Source organism: Cebus imitator, unplaced genomic scaffold (genome assembly GCF_001604975.1).
Source record: "Cebus imitator isolate Cc_AM_T3 unplaced genomic scaffold, Cebus_imitator-1.0 Scaffold38, whole genome shotgun sequence".
Taxonomy (NCBI): domain Eukaryota; kingdom Metazoa; phylum Chordata; class Mammalia; order Primates; family Cebidae; genus Cebus; species Cebus imitator.
In genome coordinates, this window is record NW_016107353.1 from 4,848,263 (window position 1) to 4,863,342 (window position 15,080).

The window sequence follows — 15,080 nt, forward strand, 5'->3', positions numbered from 1 at the left end:
TGCCAATGCCAATTGTTCAGACACTCTGCAACCCTTAAGATGACAGCGCTAACCGAGGTCCTGCAAGCAGGAAAGGCAAACCCATGCCTGCAATATTGGTCTAGTTCTATCAGACAACATTGCTCTTCCTTTCACAGTAGAAGGGGGCCAATGTAGTCAACTTGCTAGGAAGTGGCTTTTTGGTTGCTTCAAGTGATGGTATCATACTAAGGACTTAGCGTTGCTGTTGACAGGTTTTCATATTCAGTGACAACGATGAGCCTTGGTGAGCAGGAGCCCATGCTGTTGGGCCCATGCTTATTTTTCATGCATGCCACCACAGCCACTCTGCTTCTCTTCCTCTTGTGCCAGCACCCATGAGGCCAATGACAGAGAATGACTTACCTCAGCTGGCTGAGATGATTTTACTTGGTTGTTTAATACCTTTTGTACTGGGGATGCTCTAGTGTTGACACACAAAGATCTTCACACTTCCTGCCCACTCGCATATGCCTACTTACCTGCTCTTACCCCAGATCTCCCTGTGCCCAATCTTCCAATCTTTCTCCTTACGGGCCCTTGACCAGGCAAGCCATTCATTCTGTGCCCTGAATCCTAATTTAGCCCATCCTTAGGCCGCTTGATTTCTCCTTACAAGTTGTCTTTCAAGACTGACCTTGATTGGGCTGTGACGCAGCTTCCATCCATTTCAGTGTACACACCAAAGGAGTGAAAGTAATGCCATCTCAAAATATGCTGAAGTGGTGTATTAAATATTTCAAGTCGAAAACATGAAAGGAATTTAAGTTTCAGAAAGGGCTGGCTGTCCTGTCTCTTTTTGCATGCACAAACCATAAAGATTCCTCTGGGAGGAGTACCCGCCCCCTACCAGAGCAAGAAAATAGCCCTTATCACCAGAGACTGGGAATTAGGGGCTGCAGTGGACCTGAATACATAAACTTCGCAAAGGAACTTTTATTTTACACCAGTGTTACAGCTCCTTCCCTCTACATCTCCTAGTGACTCTCCTAGACATTTATTGTTCCTAGCCAAATCCCCTTTGTCCTGTCATTTCTTCTGAAATTTATTGTTCTTTGTTTACAAAGTATAAAATATCTTGCTTTGGCCTCTTCTTCAGGCATCACTCTCTTGGGAAGGTCCCCATGTATGTATAACATTTGTATGCTTTCCCCTTGCTCATCTACCCATTGTCAATTTGATTTCTAGATCTAGCCGAAAAGCCTACATAAGAGCTAAGGGGATTAGAGGTGGAGGTGATCTCTCACTCCTCTATAACACATACTGTGAACACAAAATATCTGAGACAGGCCTCAATTAGTTTAGAAAATTTATGTTGCCACGGTTCAGGACACATGTGTGACACAGCCTCAGGAGGTCTTGATGACATGTGCCCAAGGTGGCCGGGTGCACCTTGCTTTTATACATTTAAGGTAGACATAATACATGTAAAATTTACACTGGTTTGATCTGGAAGGGTGGGAGAATTCAATGTGGTGTAGGGGCAGAGAGAGTGGGGCTGGGCTTCCGGGTCATAGGTAGATTTTCTGATTGGCAATTGGTTGAATTATTATCAGAAGAAAGGAATGTCTGGGAGGGCTTGTGGAGATATGTGTTTTGTCTTGTTTTGTTTTGTTTTGTTTTGTTTTGAGACAGAGTTTCGCCCTGTTGCCTAGGCTGGAGTGCAGTGGTGTTATCTCAGCTCATGGCAACCTCTGCCTCCCAGGTTCAAGAGATTCTCCTGCCACAGCTTCCAGAGTAGCTAGGATTATAGGCATGTGCCACTGAGGCCAGCTAATTTTTGTATTTTTAGTAGAGATGGGGTTTCACCATATTGGCCAGGCTGGTCTTGAACTCCCGACCTGAAGTGATCTGCCCATCTTGGCCTCCCAAAGTGCTGGGATTACAGGCATGAGCCACCACGCTGAGCTGTAGATGTTTCTTATTAGACTTATCTGTGTTGATGTTCATGCTGGAGGGATATAATGGGGCATGGCCCCTCTTCCATCATCGCCTGAACAAGATGTTCAGGTTAATTCTGGAATGCCCTTGGCCGAGAAGAGTGGTCCATTCAGATGGTTGGGGGGCCTTAGAATTTTATTTTTGGTTTACAATACCAAAAATGTTTATCTGTGAACCATGCTCAGAGCTTTCTCTGTCCTGACAGTTGGTTACACTAGGTAACTGCCATAGCCACAACTGTGAACTAAGGAAGAGGCACTTGTGCCACAGTGGCTACGCACAAGTAGGAACTGGGCTTCCTGTTTGTGCAGCTTGGGTGTGCCATCTTGTCCTGCCCATGCTCAATCCCAGATGCACTGCTTTTGTCTTATCATGAATGGTTGCCTGCTTGACCTTATAACCTGCCGGGCCTGACAGACTTGGCTCATGATGGGTGATTCTGGCTGCATGATCACTTAATGACCCACTGTCAGGAGCTTTCTCTATCAGGACCTGGAAACATAACTCTAACATGCCAAGAGTTATATTTCAGAAAGCATAAAATCCTCTGTTGCAGTTCACAGCCTTGCTTCAGGATCTCTAGGGGCTATGGTATAATTGTCCTGTTGACATTTGCATCTTTCCTGCAACAGCCACATTCAATACACTAGGCTCTGCTGGGTCCTAAGGCCTCAAGCAACAGGATAATTTAACTGCAGATTAGACCTGCTGTTGATAACATGGGCCCCACTGAAACTTGGAAATCATTTGTCCCCCCTAGCCTATGGGTTTGAGCAGTATCCCCAAGTATGGATCATACTGCATCTAGAATCTGAAAAGTCCTATTTAGATGCTGTGCTGTGTTCTTCAGATTGGGATGTACAATTTGGAATAATTTGACTTTAGTTTAGATGGGATATCTTAGTGTTCCCTGAACCTTGGACCTCTGAAAGTTTTATTGATGTGGCAAACTCCTCTTTTTTTTTTTTTTTTACTTTGGAGCATCATCATGCTAATACCTCTTGTTTATCCGGGGAATTAACATGATGCCATTGATACAGTGTATCAATGTCATGTTCTATGGATATCCAGATGGTCAGCATATATTCTAACTCAATTATGACATGGGTAGGAGGGTTATCCTAGGCTAGGAACAAACTTGCAAATGTACACTCTGACACCTTCCATGTATATGCACACTGTTTCTGCTAGGAATGGGAAGAAGCACATTTGCTCAATCAGTGGCCTCGTTTACTTGAAGCTGCATTAATCTGCCCTAGCAAGGATAACACATCTGGTACAATGGCTGCAATAGGAACTAAAATGTGGTGTTTTCTTCAGTGGCATACTGGAGTTCTCCAGAATCCTTCTAATGTTTGTAGTAGACAGATACGGATTTCATAGAGATTATAACAGGGATGATTACTCCCATGTCTTTAGCTATTTGTGGCACAAATTTTCATGTTCCTCTCCTACCTCTGGGAGGTACTGTGGTGGTGTATTTTTAAAGATGTTACTTTATTTGCCTTGGGGAGGCGATGAGGTGGGTGGGCAGTACCAATTGCTTTTACTTGGCCTTCCTGCATAAGATGGCTCTTACTCCACAGGTCAAGAATCCAATTTAGGGGTTGGGCCAACTGCCAATTTTATCTACTCTGACTATACTTTCAAGGATAATGTAAATGACCACAAAGTGGTCTAATAGGAGAACTATAATGGTTCCAGGTATCAATGTCAACTCAATCCCTATTTGCAATAATTTTTGAATTATTGTACCTCTTTTTTTTTTTTTTAGTGCACAGTAACTACATAAATAAACAAAGGTCCTCTTAGACGACTGGCGGACTCATTACTGTGCATACCTTCCAAGATTTTGTAGCAGCTTCACTCCTGGCAACTGGCTTCATCTTCAATTAATGATTACCAGGCCTAAAAACTGTCCTAGGTTCATATATTGGGCAAGGGAGGCACTTTTATGGGCCAAATGCCATTGGTCCCTTGATCATCCATCCTTAATTTCTTTTGATGGTACAAATAAAGTATATATTGTTTTTGGCTGCTCATCTGTTTTCATCCCTAAGTATGGTATGGTTTAATCTTCATAACTCTCAGGCACCCCTGGTTGCCTCTCTGACCTTGCAATTCATTATAATGGTTGCATTTATTTAGCTTCTGAGGCCTATGAGCAGCTCTCTGACTGCTATATGGCCATCAGTGAACCTTTTTCATTCATGACCTTTTTTGTCATCAGCTCCCCAGCATCTGGTGCTGGTATCCTCTTTTCGAGGAATTCCTTATAGCTTTGGTAAATGTTATTCCCTCTAGGACTTCCCATGTGGCATAACTACCTGGTGCATTTTCCAGTGTACACAAATGTCCACTCCAGCATGCTCACTCATTTAATCTCTTCTTACACCATCTGACATGGAAATCCCAGCATTTCAACCTGACTTACTGTGGGCCATCACCCTTCCCATGCTTGTAGGAGCATCTTATTGTCGTAGTTATAACTGCCATAGTCCCCTGGTGTAGTACTTTGTCTGGTATTTCTGCTGCTCTGCTTTATTTAACTTTCTCATGCAATGTTTGTGGACCTGACAGTGTTCCCTTTCACAGAGGTTCTCTGTACCATGTCCTCTTGGCTATTTCAATGTTCAGGTCACCTTTTTCATTTTTCCTAAGAGCTCTTTAAAATGCAGTATTTTCTTCCTGGGCATGCATGGACAGTATCGTTTGGGGAGTAATGACTCAGAGATTGTGGATAATATAACATTCTTACAGTTTCTCACAGATGCATATCTCTGCATTTAGCCTGAAAGTGACTAAATGTATTATGACTATGATGTGACTTAGGGTTGAATTCCACCTTCATGCCAAAATGGATCCTAAACAGTGGAAAGGTGAGTGAACTTGTCAATAAGATGAAGGAAAACCTAAGGGCAATAACGAGAGCCTCTCTATGGTTGTTCTGCCTGGGGCTTACAGGAGGGCAGCACGAGTGCCTGGGCTTGGCTGTGTGCTCTTATGGACAGAGAAGATGGAAGGACAGAATGAAGCCTCCTACAAACCACACACATTCTGCAATGTGCTACTTTATACACTTTACAAACTAACACTCTCTCACTTTTCTGTCTCTCCCTCAAGACTGCAATTTTCCTCCTAGAATTGCCCATGGGCGTTATAAAAAAGCTAAGTCATTCGCTATTCTCAGTGATGACATTTTATATGAATGTGATGAAGGCTACATTCTGGACGGAGAGGCAAGACTCTCCTGCCGGGACTCACGCTGGTCATCTGCAGCCCCTCAATGTAAAGGTAACTCCAGCTTCCTTTTCAGCCCAAGACTAAGCGGGCGGACCTCTCCTGAGAGCACTGAGATCTAAGTTTCTTCCCTGCCAGAGGCAGCATGAAAACATTTGAGTTGATTTATTTTAAATAATCAATATATGCAAATGGTACCCAACACAAGAAGTACAAAGGGCATCTCCTCCACTTCTTTCTCCCAATCACAAAATTCAGCCTTCTTGAGGTAGCCCATACCTAGTTTCTTGTATATTTCCAGAAACATTCTAAAAGCATCATATTTTATCTTAGCGTACCTGTGGCCTGTGGCAAAGTTTCCATGCAAACTTGCTCTAGTATGAATATAGGGTCCCTTGAGCAAATTCTAAACATCATGAGTGACAATTATTTCCGTCAGAGCCTCATGCAGGGCAGGCACCACCTGCTGTGCTATAGATAGTGTGTGTTGGTGTGAGGGTGAAGGGGGACTCTTAGTTTGCAGCAGTTGTGGGGACAGAAGGAATTGAGATCAGGTCTGATTTTTACATGAATAGAAGTGTGCTGTCAACATGCATGGCTTTGCTGTCAACAACTTCAGTGTTTATTTGCCACCATTGTCTCTTTTGTACACAGAAGAATAATAGGCAAGAAGGAAATTTTTTATAATTAGAATCTTGCAGGGATTCTGGGATCACATACCTTCTTTTAGAAATATCCTGTCATGGAAACAACAGATGCTGGAGAGGATTTGGAGAAATAGGAATGCTTTTCCACTGTTGGCGGGAGTGTAAATTAATTCAACCATTGTAGAAGATAGTGTAGCAATTCCTCAAGGATCTAGAACCGGAAATGCCATTTGACCCAGCAGTCCATTACTGGGTATATACCCAAAGGATTATAAATCATTCTACTATAAAGACACATGCACACGTGTGTTTATTGCAGCACTGCTCACAATAGCAAAGACTTGGAACCAACCCAAATGCCCATCAATGATAGACTGGATAAAGAAAATGTGGCACATATACACCATGGAATAGTATGCAGCCATAAAAAAGGGATGAGTTCGTGTCCTTTGCAGGGACATGGATGAAGCTGGAAAGCACCATTCTCAGCAAACTAACACAGGAACAGAAAACTGAACACTGCATGTTCTCACTCACAAGTGGGAGTTGAACAATGAGAACACATGGACACTGGGAGTGGAACATCACACACTGGGGCCTGTCAGGGGGCAGGGGACTAGGGGAGGGAGAGCATTAGGACAAATACCTAAGGTAGAGGATGGGTTAATGGGTGCAGCAAACCACAATGGCACATATATACCTATGTAACAAACCCGCATGTTCTATACATGTATCCCAGAAATTAAAATTAAAAAAAGAAATATCCTGTCATATTATATGAAAATGTTATCACCTTGAGCAAGTGTCTTAATGTATCTCAACTGTCTCTTAGATAAAATGGGAATAGTAACAGTGTTCACTTCACAGGGCTGTCAGGAGACTTAACTGATAGCAACCTTAAGTGCTTAGCAGAAGTCTGATAGTCATATTCAATAAAACGTTAATATTGTTTTCAAATGAAGGGAAAGATAGAACCATTAGCAGAGCTAAGTACAGTTCATTCTTATCTGAGACTGTTATCATGTCCTTCGTCATAGATTTGTAGATTTCTTAAAAATATATTTCCATTACAGCTTTGTGTCTGAAACCGGAATTAGTGAATGGAAGATTGTCTGTGAATAAGAATCAGTATGTTGAGTCTGAAAATGTCACCATCCAATGCGATTCTGGCTATGGTGTGGTTGGTCCCCAAATTATCACTTGCTCTGGGGACAGAACCTGGTACCCAGAGGTACCCAGGTGTGAATGGGTAAGTGGTACAATTCAAGGAAGGTCTGTGCTGTCAATCTTAAAAATGGTGGCATCCCCCACATCTCTGTACCACTCAACAATGGTGAAATCTGACTTGTCAGGATTCATTTTTGAGCCACTCCCACTCAAAGAAACTCTTTTTGTCTTGAAGCATTCTGGTAAGTTCGGGTTGGTCTCTGAGTTCTACATGGCACTCAGTGAACCTTTTTCATGAATGAGCTTTTTTTGGTCATCAGCTCCAGCATTTGATGCTGGCTCCTTTTCAGGGAATTCCTTATAGCTTTGGTAAATATTGTTCCCTCTAGGATTTCCCATGTGGCATAAATATCTCATGCATTTTCCTGTTCTCACTTGAGAACAGCAAAAACTGAGCCCTTACCGAGCAGGGTTTCATAGACCTGGTAGTACTGATTCCTAACTTAACTTTTGTTAAGCTATATAATATACTGTTGTTCCATTTCCCGATGGACAGCAAAAACAGCCTCTGTTACCATGGAGGCCTTCTGTACAGCTGTCTCAGAACAGATCCATGTTCCCCTGGGGAAGACTATGGTGGGATGCAAGTGATTTCTTGTTTCCCCAGCCTCCACTCCTAGTCTGAGTTTGGTCTTGGTTCAATCCTGTAGTCCTTCCACTGTCAGGATTCACCCTGCTTCGTGATTAGGAGGGAAGCTTCTCAATCACATCCACCACTTATATCTCTTTTAGGAGACCCCTGAAGGCTGTGAACAAGTGCTCGCAGGCAAAAATCTCATGCAGTGTCTTCCAAACCCAGGGGATGTGAAAATGGCCCTGGAGTTATATAAGCTGTCTCTGGAGATTAAACAACTGGAACTGCAGAGAGACAGGGAAAGACAATCCACTTTGGATAAAGAACTATAATGTTTCTCAAAGGAAGGAAAAAACGTGCCTTGCTGGCTTGCCTCTCGCAATTCAATATGGATAGGTTAGCAAATCTACTGTCAATTTGGCACTGATATTCATCTTAATAAATATCTAGAAATGATAATTTGCTAGTTTAGTGCTTTGAGATTGTGAAATTATTAGTCATCCTATGTGTGGCTCATGTTTTTGCTTTCCAAGACACTAAGCACACTTTTTTTTTCGATTAAAAATATACATATAAAAAACTATTTTGTCTTTGTGGTCATTTAGGACTCTGCGAAATAAGCATCCTTTAAAAACCCATAATATAAAGTTAGTACTTTTGTTTTGCTGTTTAGGCCATAAAAAATAGGTACTTAGGTGTGATTTTTTTTCTTTCTTTCTTTTTTTTTTTTTTGAGACAGATTCTTGCTCTGTCGCACAGGCTGGAGTGCAGTGATATGATCTTGGCTCTCTGTAACCTCTGCCTCCTGGGGTTCACACGATTCTCCCGCTTCAGCCTCCCAAGTAGCTGGGATTACAGGCATGTGCCACTATGTCCGGCTAATTTTTGTATTTTTAGTAGAAACAGGGTTTCACCACTTTGACCAGGCTGGTCTCAAGCTCCTGACCTCAAATGATCTGACCACCTTGGCCTTCCAAAGTGCTGGGAAGACAGGAGTAAAACACCATGCCTGGCCATACTTGGGTTCTTATCCTGGACAAACTGCCTTTACTCAACAGTTCCATGTGTGCATAGCACTCAGGTCCTCCCTGGTGAGGTTAAATGTCAATACACCCCCAAAGTCTCATGCATTCTCCCTATCTGGGGGAGTCACGCCTTCCCCTGAGCCCCTGTTCACGTTGTCTCTTTCACTCATGCCACATCTCCACTGTTGCCTTCCATGAAGGAAGTTTACATTTTGTGTCTGACCTCCTCATTCCAACCCCAGAGAAGGAACTTCGAAAGATAGATGAAGATGAAGCTCACATGTCAGCCCTCTGCATATTCTCAAGTCTTCTATCTGATTTGGTCACCATTTCCTTAATATCAAATTAAAACAGGTTGAGCTACTGCCCCGCACAGACGAGTTACCCCGTATCAAACTGCCTCATGTCTCTGGTTACTCTAGGAACTTTTATTCCTTTAAGTCATCACATTTTCTGACTCTTGCTTCCTGTGCAGTCTCTTTCTCAATTTTATTCCAGCTCCTTTGGCTGTCTCTTCTTTCCTTGCACACAGAACTCTGACCTTTTGAACATTGGCCTTTTTGGCTTAGTTTTCCCAAACATATTTTGTGAAGGAAATGGCATGATGGCAGGCTTTTACTGAAACTCCCACTGAACTTTAGATGTAACAGAGGAGATGGGGCTGTTGGAGAAACCCACTGCTATAATATGAATGCTTGTCCCCTCCAAACTCATGTTGAAAGTAAATCCCCAATGTGGAACTATTGAAAATTGGGGTTTTTAAGAGGTGGCTGGTTCGTGAGGGTTCTGTCCGGATAAATGGATTAAACCATTCAAGGATGACTCTTTCATATGCTAATGAGAAGAATGTGTTCTGCAGCTGTTATTACAGAAGTGGAACTTGTGGCTTTATAAGAAGAGGAGAGGTCTGAGTTAGTACGCTCAGCCCCCTCACCATGTAATGCCCTGTGCCGCCTTGGGACCCTGCAGAGTCCCCAACAAGAAGAAAGCCCTCACCAGATGCTGAGCCATGACCTCAGATATCCCAGACTTGAGAATTATAAAAAAAAATTTTTTACCAATTGTTTATAAATTACTCAGTTTCAGGTGTTCTGTTATAAGCAACAGAAAATAGACTAAGACATTCACTTAACATAGAAGGTATCTATCCATGATCTTAAAAGCCATTACCTATTAGGCTACTAGGAATTTCTTGGTTTAATGTTTATTTTTTAATTTCTCCGATCCAAGAATTTGTGAGCAACTAGATTCCCTGGAAAGTGGCTCCAAAAAACACTGTGAGTGAGTGGCCAGTAAGATGGGGAAGGGAGGAAAGCCCATGAGGAAACATTGTTGAGGGGGTTATTGCATTGCCAACCAGGACTCAATCACGCTGGCAGCATCTGAGAGCATGTAGAACCCAGCTCTGAGTTGTGCTCCTCAGGATGAAGACCTGGGTATTTATCTGCCTATTCTCTTCTCTCACTGATGAAGTTTTGCTCTAGGTAGCAATGGCTCCCAGACCCAAGGGATCCACACTGTTGGCTGGCTAAGCAAGCTTCAAGGATGGGGGTCACCTTCAGGCAGAGAGACATGGGTAGCCAATGACACCTATGGGACCATTTGCAGTAACCTCTAGAGTAGGTCAAGGGCATATGGCCAGGGTACAAATGGTATCTTCTATAGTTGTCTTTTCTGCATGGTTCTATCTGTTGACTGAGCACTATGGCATTGGCCAGTCTCTATTGGCTTACAGGAACATCAGTAACTTTTTTGTGTTAATGTTGAATATTGCAATTTTACTGACTTCATTTATCAATTCTAACAGTTTTTTGATAGAGCGTTTATGTTTTTCTAAATATGGGATAGTGTCATCTACAAACAGGGACAATTTGACTTCTCCCTTTCCAAGCTGAATGCCCTTTCTTCCCCCCTTTTCTTGTCTAATTGCTCAGGCTAGGATTTCCAGTACTATGTGGAATAAAAGTGGTGAAACTGGGCATCTTTGTTTTTTTCTAGATCTTAGAAGAAAGGCCTTCAAATTTTCCCCATTTAGAATGGTATTAGCAGTGGGCTTATGTCTTATGGCCTTTTTTGGTTTTAGGTACTTGATATAATTTTGATTTCTAAAAATTTATTGTGACTTGTTTTATGGGCTAACATAGGGTCTATCCTGGAGAATATTTCATGTGATAATGAGAAAATGTGTTTCTGCAGCTGTTAGATGAAATGTTCCGTAAATGTCAATTTGTTCCTTTGATAGAGTATAGTTTAACTCCAAAGTTTCTTTGTTGGTTGACTGTCAGGATGATCTGTTCATTGCTGAAAGTGGGATGTTGAAATCTTTTAGTATTGTTGTATTGCAGTCAATCTCTTTCTTTAAGTCTATTAATATTTGCTTTATATATTAAGATACTCTGGTCTGGTGGGTATATACATACATAAATACATGCACAAACACAATTGTTATATCTTTTTGCTGTATTGATTTCTTTATCATTACATTTATTACAAAATGATCTTCTTTTAAAAAATTGTTTTTGATCTAAAGTCTATTTGATCTAAGTATATCTACTCCTGCTTTTTTGGGTTATTTTTCGCATTGGTTATCTTTCTCCATCCTTTCATACTAAGCGTATGCATGTCTTTATGGGTGAAATGAGCTTCTTGAGGACAGCATGTAGCTGAGTCTTGTTTTCTAAAATCCATTCGGCCATTCCATGTCTTTCAATAGGAGAATTTAATCCATTCACACTCAAGATTATTACTGGCAGCTAAAGACATACTATTACCATTTTGTTGCTTATTTTCTGTGTGCGTGTTTTTTTTGTGTGTGTGTGGAGTGTTTCTTTCTTTGTTCCTCTCTTACTCTCTTCTTTCATAGTTAAGTAATTGTCTCTAGTACCCTGTTTTGATTTCATGCTATTTATTTATTTTAAAAGTCTTTTAAATTTTATTTTAAGTTCTGGGTTACATGTGCAGGACATGCAGTTTTGTTACACATTTAAATGTGCGCCATGGTGGTTTGCTGCACCTATCAACCCATCACCTAGGTATTAAGCCCTGAATGCATTAGCTACTTATCCTGATGCTCTCCCTTGCCTTGCCCTCTGAAAGGCCCTAGTGTATTGTTCCCCTCCCTGTGTCCATGTGTTCTCATTGTGTAGCTCTCACTTATAAGTGAGAATATGTGGTGTTTGGTTTTCTGTTCCTGTGTTAGTTTGCTGAGGATAGTGGCTTCTAGCTCCATCCATATCCCTGCAAAGAACATGAGCTCATTCCTTTTTATGGCTGCATAGTATTCCATTGTGTATATGTACCACATTTTCTTTATCCAGTCAATACTTGATGGACATTTGGGTTGATTCCATGTCTTTGCCACTGTGAATAGTGCTGCCATAAACATACACATGCATGTATCTTTATAATAGAATGATTTATATTCTTTTGGGTATATACCCAGTAATGGGATTGTTGGGTCAAATGGTATTTCTGGTTCTAGGTCTTTGAGGAATCACCACACTGTCTTCCACAGTGGTTGTTGATATTTATTTTTTAATGTATCTACTATAAGTTTTTGCTTTGTGGTTTCCTTAAGGCTTATAAAAATGTTATAGCCATAACAGTTTATTTTAAACTGACAACAGTTTAACTTTGATCACAAAGAAAAGAGTGGAAGCAAAAACAAACTATTCTTTAATATCACTCTTCCCCACATTTTGATGTTTCTATTTGCATCTTTTTATATTGCCTATCTCTATTGTTATAGTTATTATTTGTAATAGTTTGTTTTTCAGTCTTCATGCTAAAGATATAAGTAATTGAGTTGCTACAGTTACAACATTATTCTAAATGTGTGTGTATACTTACTTTTACCAATATGTTTTATACTTCCAGATGTTTTCTTCTAACACATTAGTGTCCTTTTCTTTCAGATTAAAGAGCTCTCTTTAACATTTATCTTAAAACAAATCTGGTCTTGAATTTCCTCAAATTTTGTTTGTCCAGGTAAGTTGTTATCTCTCCTTCCTATGTAAAGTTAGCTTTGCTGGGTACTCATATTCATGTTGGACTTTTTAAAATTCAGTACTTTGAATATACCCTTCTACTCTCTCTTGGCCTGCAGAGTTTCTGATGAGAAATCTGAAAGCTGTATTAGGGCTCTGTTTAATGTGACGTATTTCTTTTTTCTTGCTGTTTTCAGTATTCTTTCTATGTCTGGCATTTGATAATTTCATTATGATGTGCCTTGGGAAAGAATTCCTCTTCGGGTTGAAGTGGATTGGTGACCTCTGAGCTCCACGTACCTGAATGCTATAATCTTTCCCCAGATTTGGGGATTTTCAGCCATTATTTGGTTAAATATTCTTTCTAGGCCTTTTTGTCTCTTGTCTCCTTGGAATCTCCTATTACGCAGAGGTTAGTTTGATAGAGTCCCATAATTCTCATAGGCCTTCTGCAAAGCATTTTATTCTTTTTTTTCTTTTTGTCCTCTGATTGGTTAATTTCATATGTTCTGTATTTGAGTTTGCTGAATTTGTGTGTTTTTTGTTTTTGTTTTTGTTTTTCCTGTTACTCAGGCTAGAGCACAGTGGTGCAATCATAGGTCACTGTAACCTTGAACCCCTGAGCTTAAACAAGTCTCCCATTTCAGCCTCCTGAGGAGCTAGGCCTATAGGCATGCACTACCATGCCTGGATTTTTTTCTTAAGAGACAAGGAGTCTTATTATATTGCCCAGGCTGGTCTCAAACTCCTGGCTTAAAGCAATCCTCTTATCTTGGCCTCCCAAAGTGCTGGGATTATAGGCATAAGGGCCAGGCTTATTGATTCTTTCTTCTGTTTGATCAGGTCTGCCGCTGAAGCTTTCTGTTGAGTTTTTCAGTTAAGTAAGTTATTTCATCCTTTATTTCTAGAATTTCTATTTGGTTTTTAAAAGTTGTTCCTAGCCTGGGCCTGGTGGCTCATGCCTGTAATCCCAGTGCTTTGAGAGGGCAAAGGGGGAGGATCACTTAAGCCCAGGAATTTGAGGCCAGCCTGAGCAATATAGGGAAGCCTTGTTTCCACAAAAAACTTAAAAATTAGCCAGGCATTGTGGCATGTGCCTGTAGCAGCCACTTTGGAGGCTGAGACTGGAGGATCACTTGAGACCAGGAATTCGAGATGGCATTGAGCTATGATCATACCACTGCACTCCAAGCTGGATGAAAAAGTGAGACCCCCATCTCTAAAAAACAAACAAAAACCAAAAATTATTCATATTTATTTGTCAAATTTCTTATTTTGTTCTGGTCTGTTTTCTAAATTTTATTTAATTTTCTATCCATAACTTTTGTGATTTCCTGGGCTTTTAAAAGAGGATTATTATTAATTATTTGTCAGACAGTTCACAGATCTTTAATTCTTCAGGGTCTATTGCTGGAGCTTTGTTGGTTTTTGTCCACGATTTTTTCCAATCAAGTGTCTTTACATTGATGCTTGTGCATTTAAGAGATGGCCACCTTCTCCAGCTTTTGCAGGTGTTCTTTGGTGATGTTAGACTTTTACTGCTTAACGTTATAACTTAACTTTCTGGCCTGTAGTTGCTTCCCATTCTGGGAAGGACTTATATTGAGCACCAGAACTTGAACACTACCCTGGAACTAAATCATTGCCCTTTCATTGTTTCCCAGTCTGGGGAAGAATTAGTGTGAGCACAAGAACTTATATCATTCACAGGAACTTAAACACAGACCTGCAGTGGTTTCCAGGTCTGGGGAAGACGTAAGAGAGCACCAGAACTTCATCACTGACCTTTCAGTTGCTTCCAGGTCAGGGGAAAGTTCCATGTAAGCATCCAGGCTGTGTGGGAAATCTGATCAGGGACTCAGGCCTTCCCATGGATTGTATCCCATGAAGCACTATGGCACTGTCCAGTCTCCTCTGCGTGATGCCCAGCTGATGGAAATGCAGTGTAGACACCAAGATCCACATGTCAGTCCCTGTGATAAGCACCCCTTCCCCCCACTTGTCTTCAATTCACCCCAGGTGGTTCAGCCCTCCTGGCATTCCCAGTGCTTCCTGTGGGACAGGACTGCTGTGGACTTCCCATGAAAATTCCCAGACCAGTGGGGAGATCAAATGTCCACTTCCAGTTCCCTCCTCCCACCTTGGAAACTGTGGGTCTCAGGAAATTCTCCGTGAGTGGCAGTTATGCCAGCTTAGGGGAGAGGGTGGCACAGTCTGTAAATGGCCGTTTCCGTTACCAGTTGTGGTTTTGTTGTAGGGGCTTTCTCCTCTTTTCCCCCAGGTTCTGGTGAGTTCAAGGTGGTGTTCTTGTCTTTTAACAGTTGCTAGTTGTACTTTTATGGGGAGGAGTAGTGCTGAGGATCTTCTATTCCACCAACCACAAATGAACTAATTTCATAAATAAAATTAAAATTCCCACTAT

The 15,080-nt window shown here is 41.3% G+C and overlaps 1 protein-coding gene and 1 long non-coding RNA gene across 3 annotated transcripts in view; one reads left to right on the top strand and one right to left on the bottom strand.

The window, feature by feature from the left end:
* C4BPA (complement component 4 binding protein alpha) overlaps positions 1-8,230 on the top strand; it is a 39,030-nt gene extending 30,800 nt beyond the window's left edge. For both annotated transcript variants that reach the window (XM_017525516.2, XM_017525515.2), the window contains exons 10-12: positions 5,083-5,253; positions 6,920-7,095; positions 7,806-8,230. In XM_017525516.2, coding sequence (XP_017381005.1) covers positions 5,083-5,253; positions 6,920-7,095; positions 7,806-7,979 — 521 coding nt within the window. In that variant the 3' untranslated portion in view covers positions 7,980-8,230. The remainder of the gene's footprint in view (positions 1-5,082; positions 5,254-6,919; positions 7,096-7,805) is intronic.
* Positions 1-14,578, bottom strand: part of LOC119470700 — a 28,609-nt gene extending 14,031 nt beyond the window's left edge. Inside the window, exon 1 of the long non-coding RNA XR_005199653.1 lies at positions 14,444-14,578. This is a non-coding gene — a long non-coding RNA (uncharacterized LOC119470700). The remainder of the gene's footprint in view (positions 1-14,443) is intronic.
* Between the last annotated feature and the right edge of the window lie 502 nt (positions 14,579-15,080).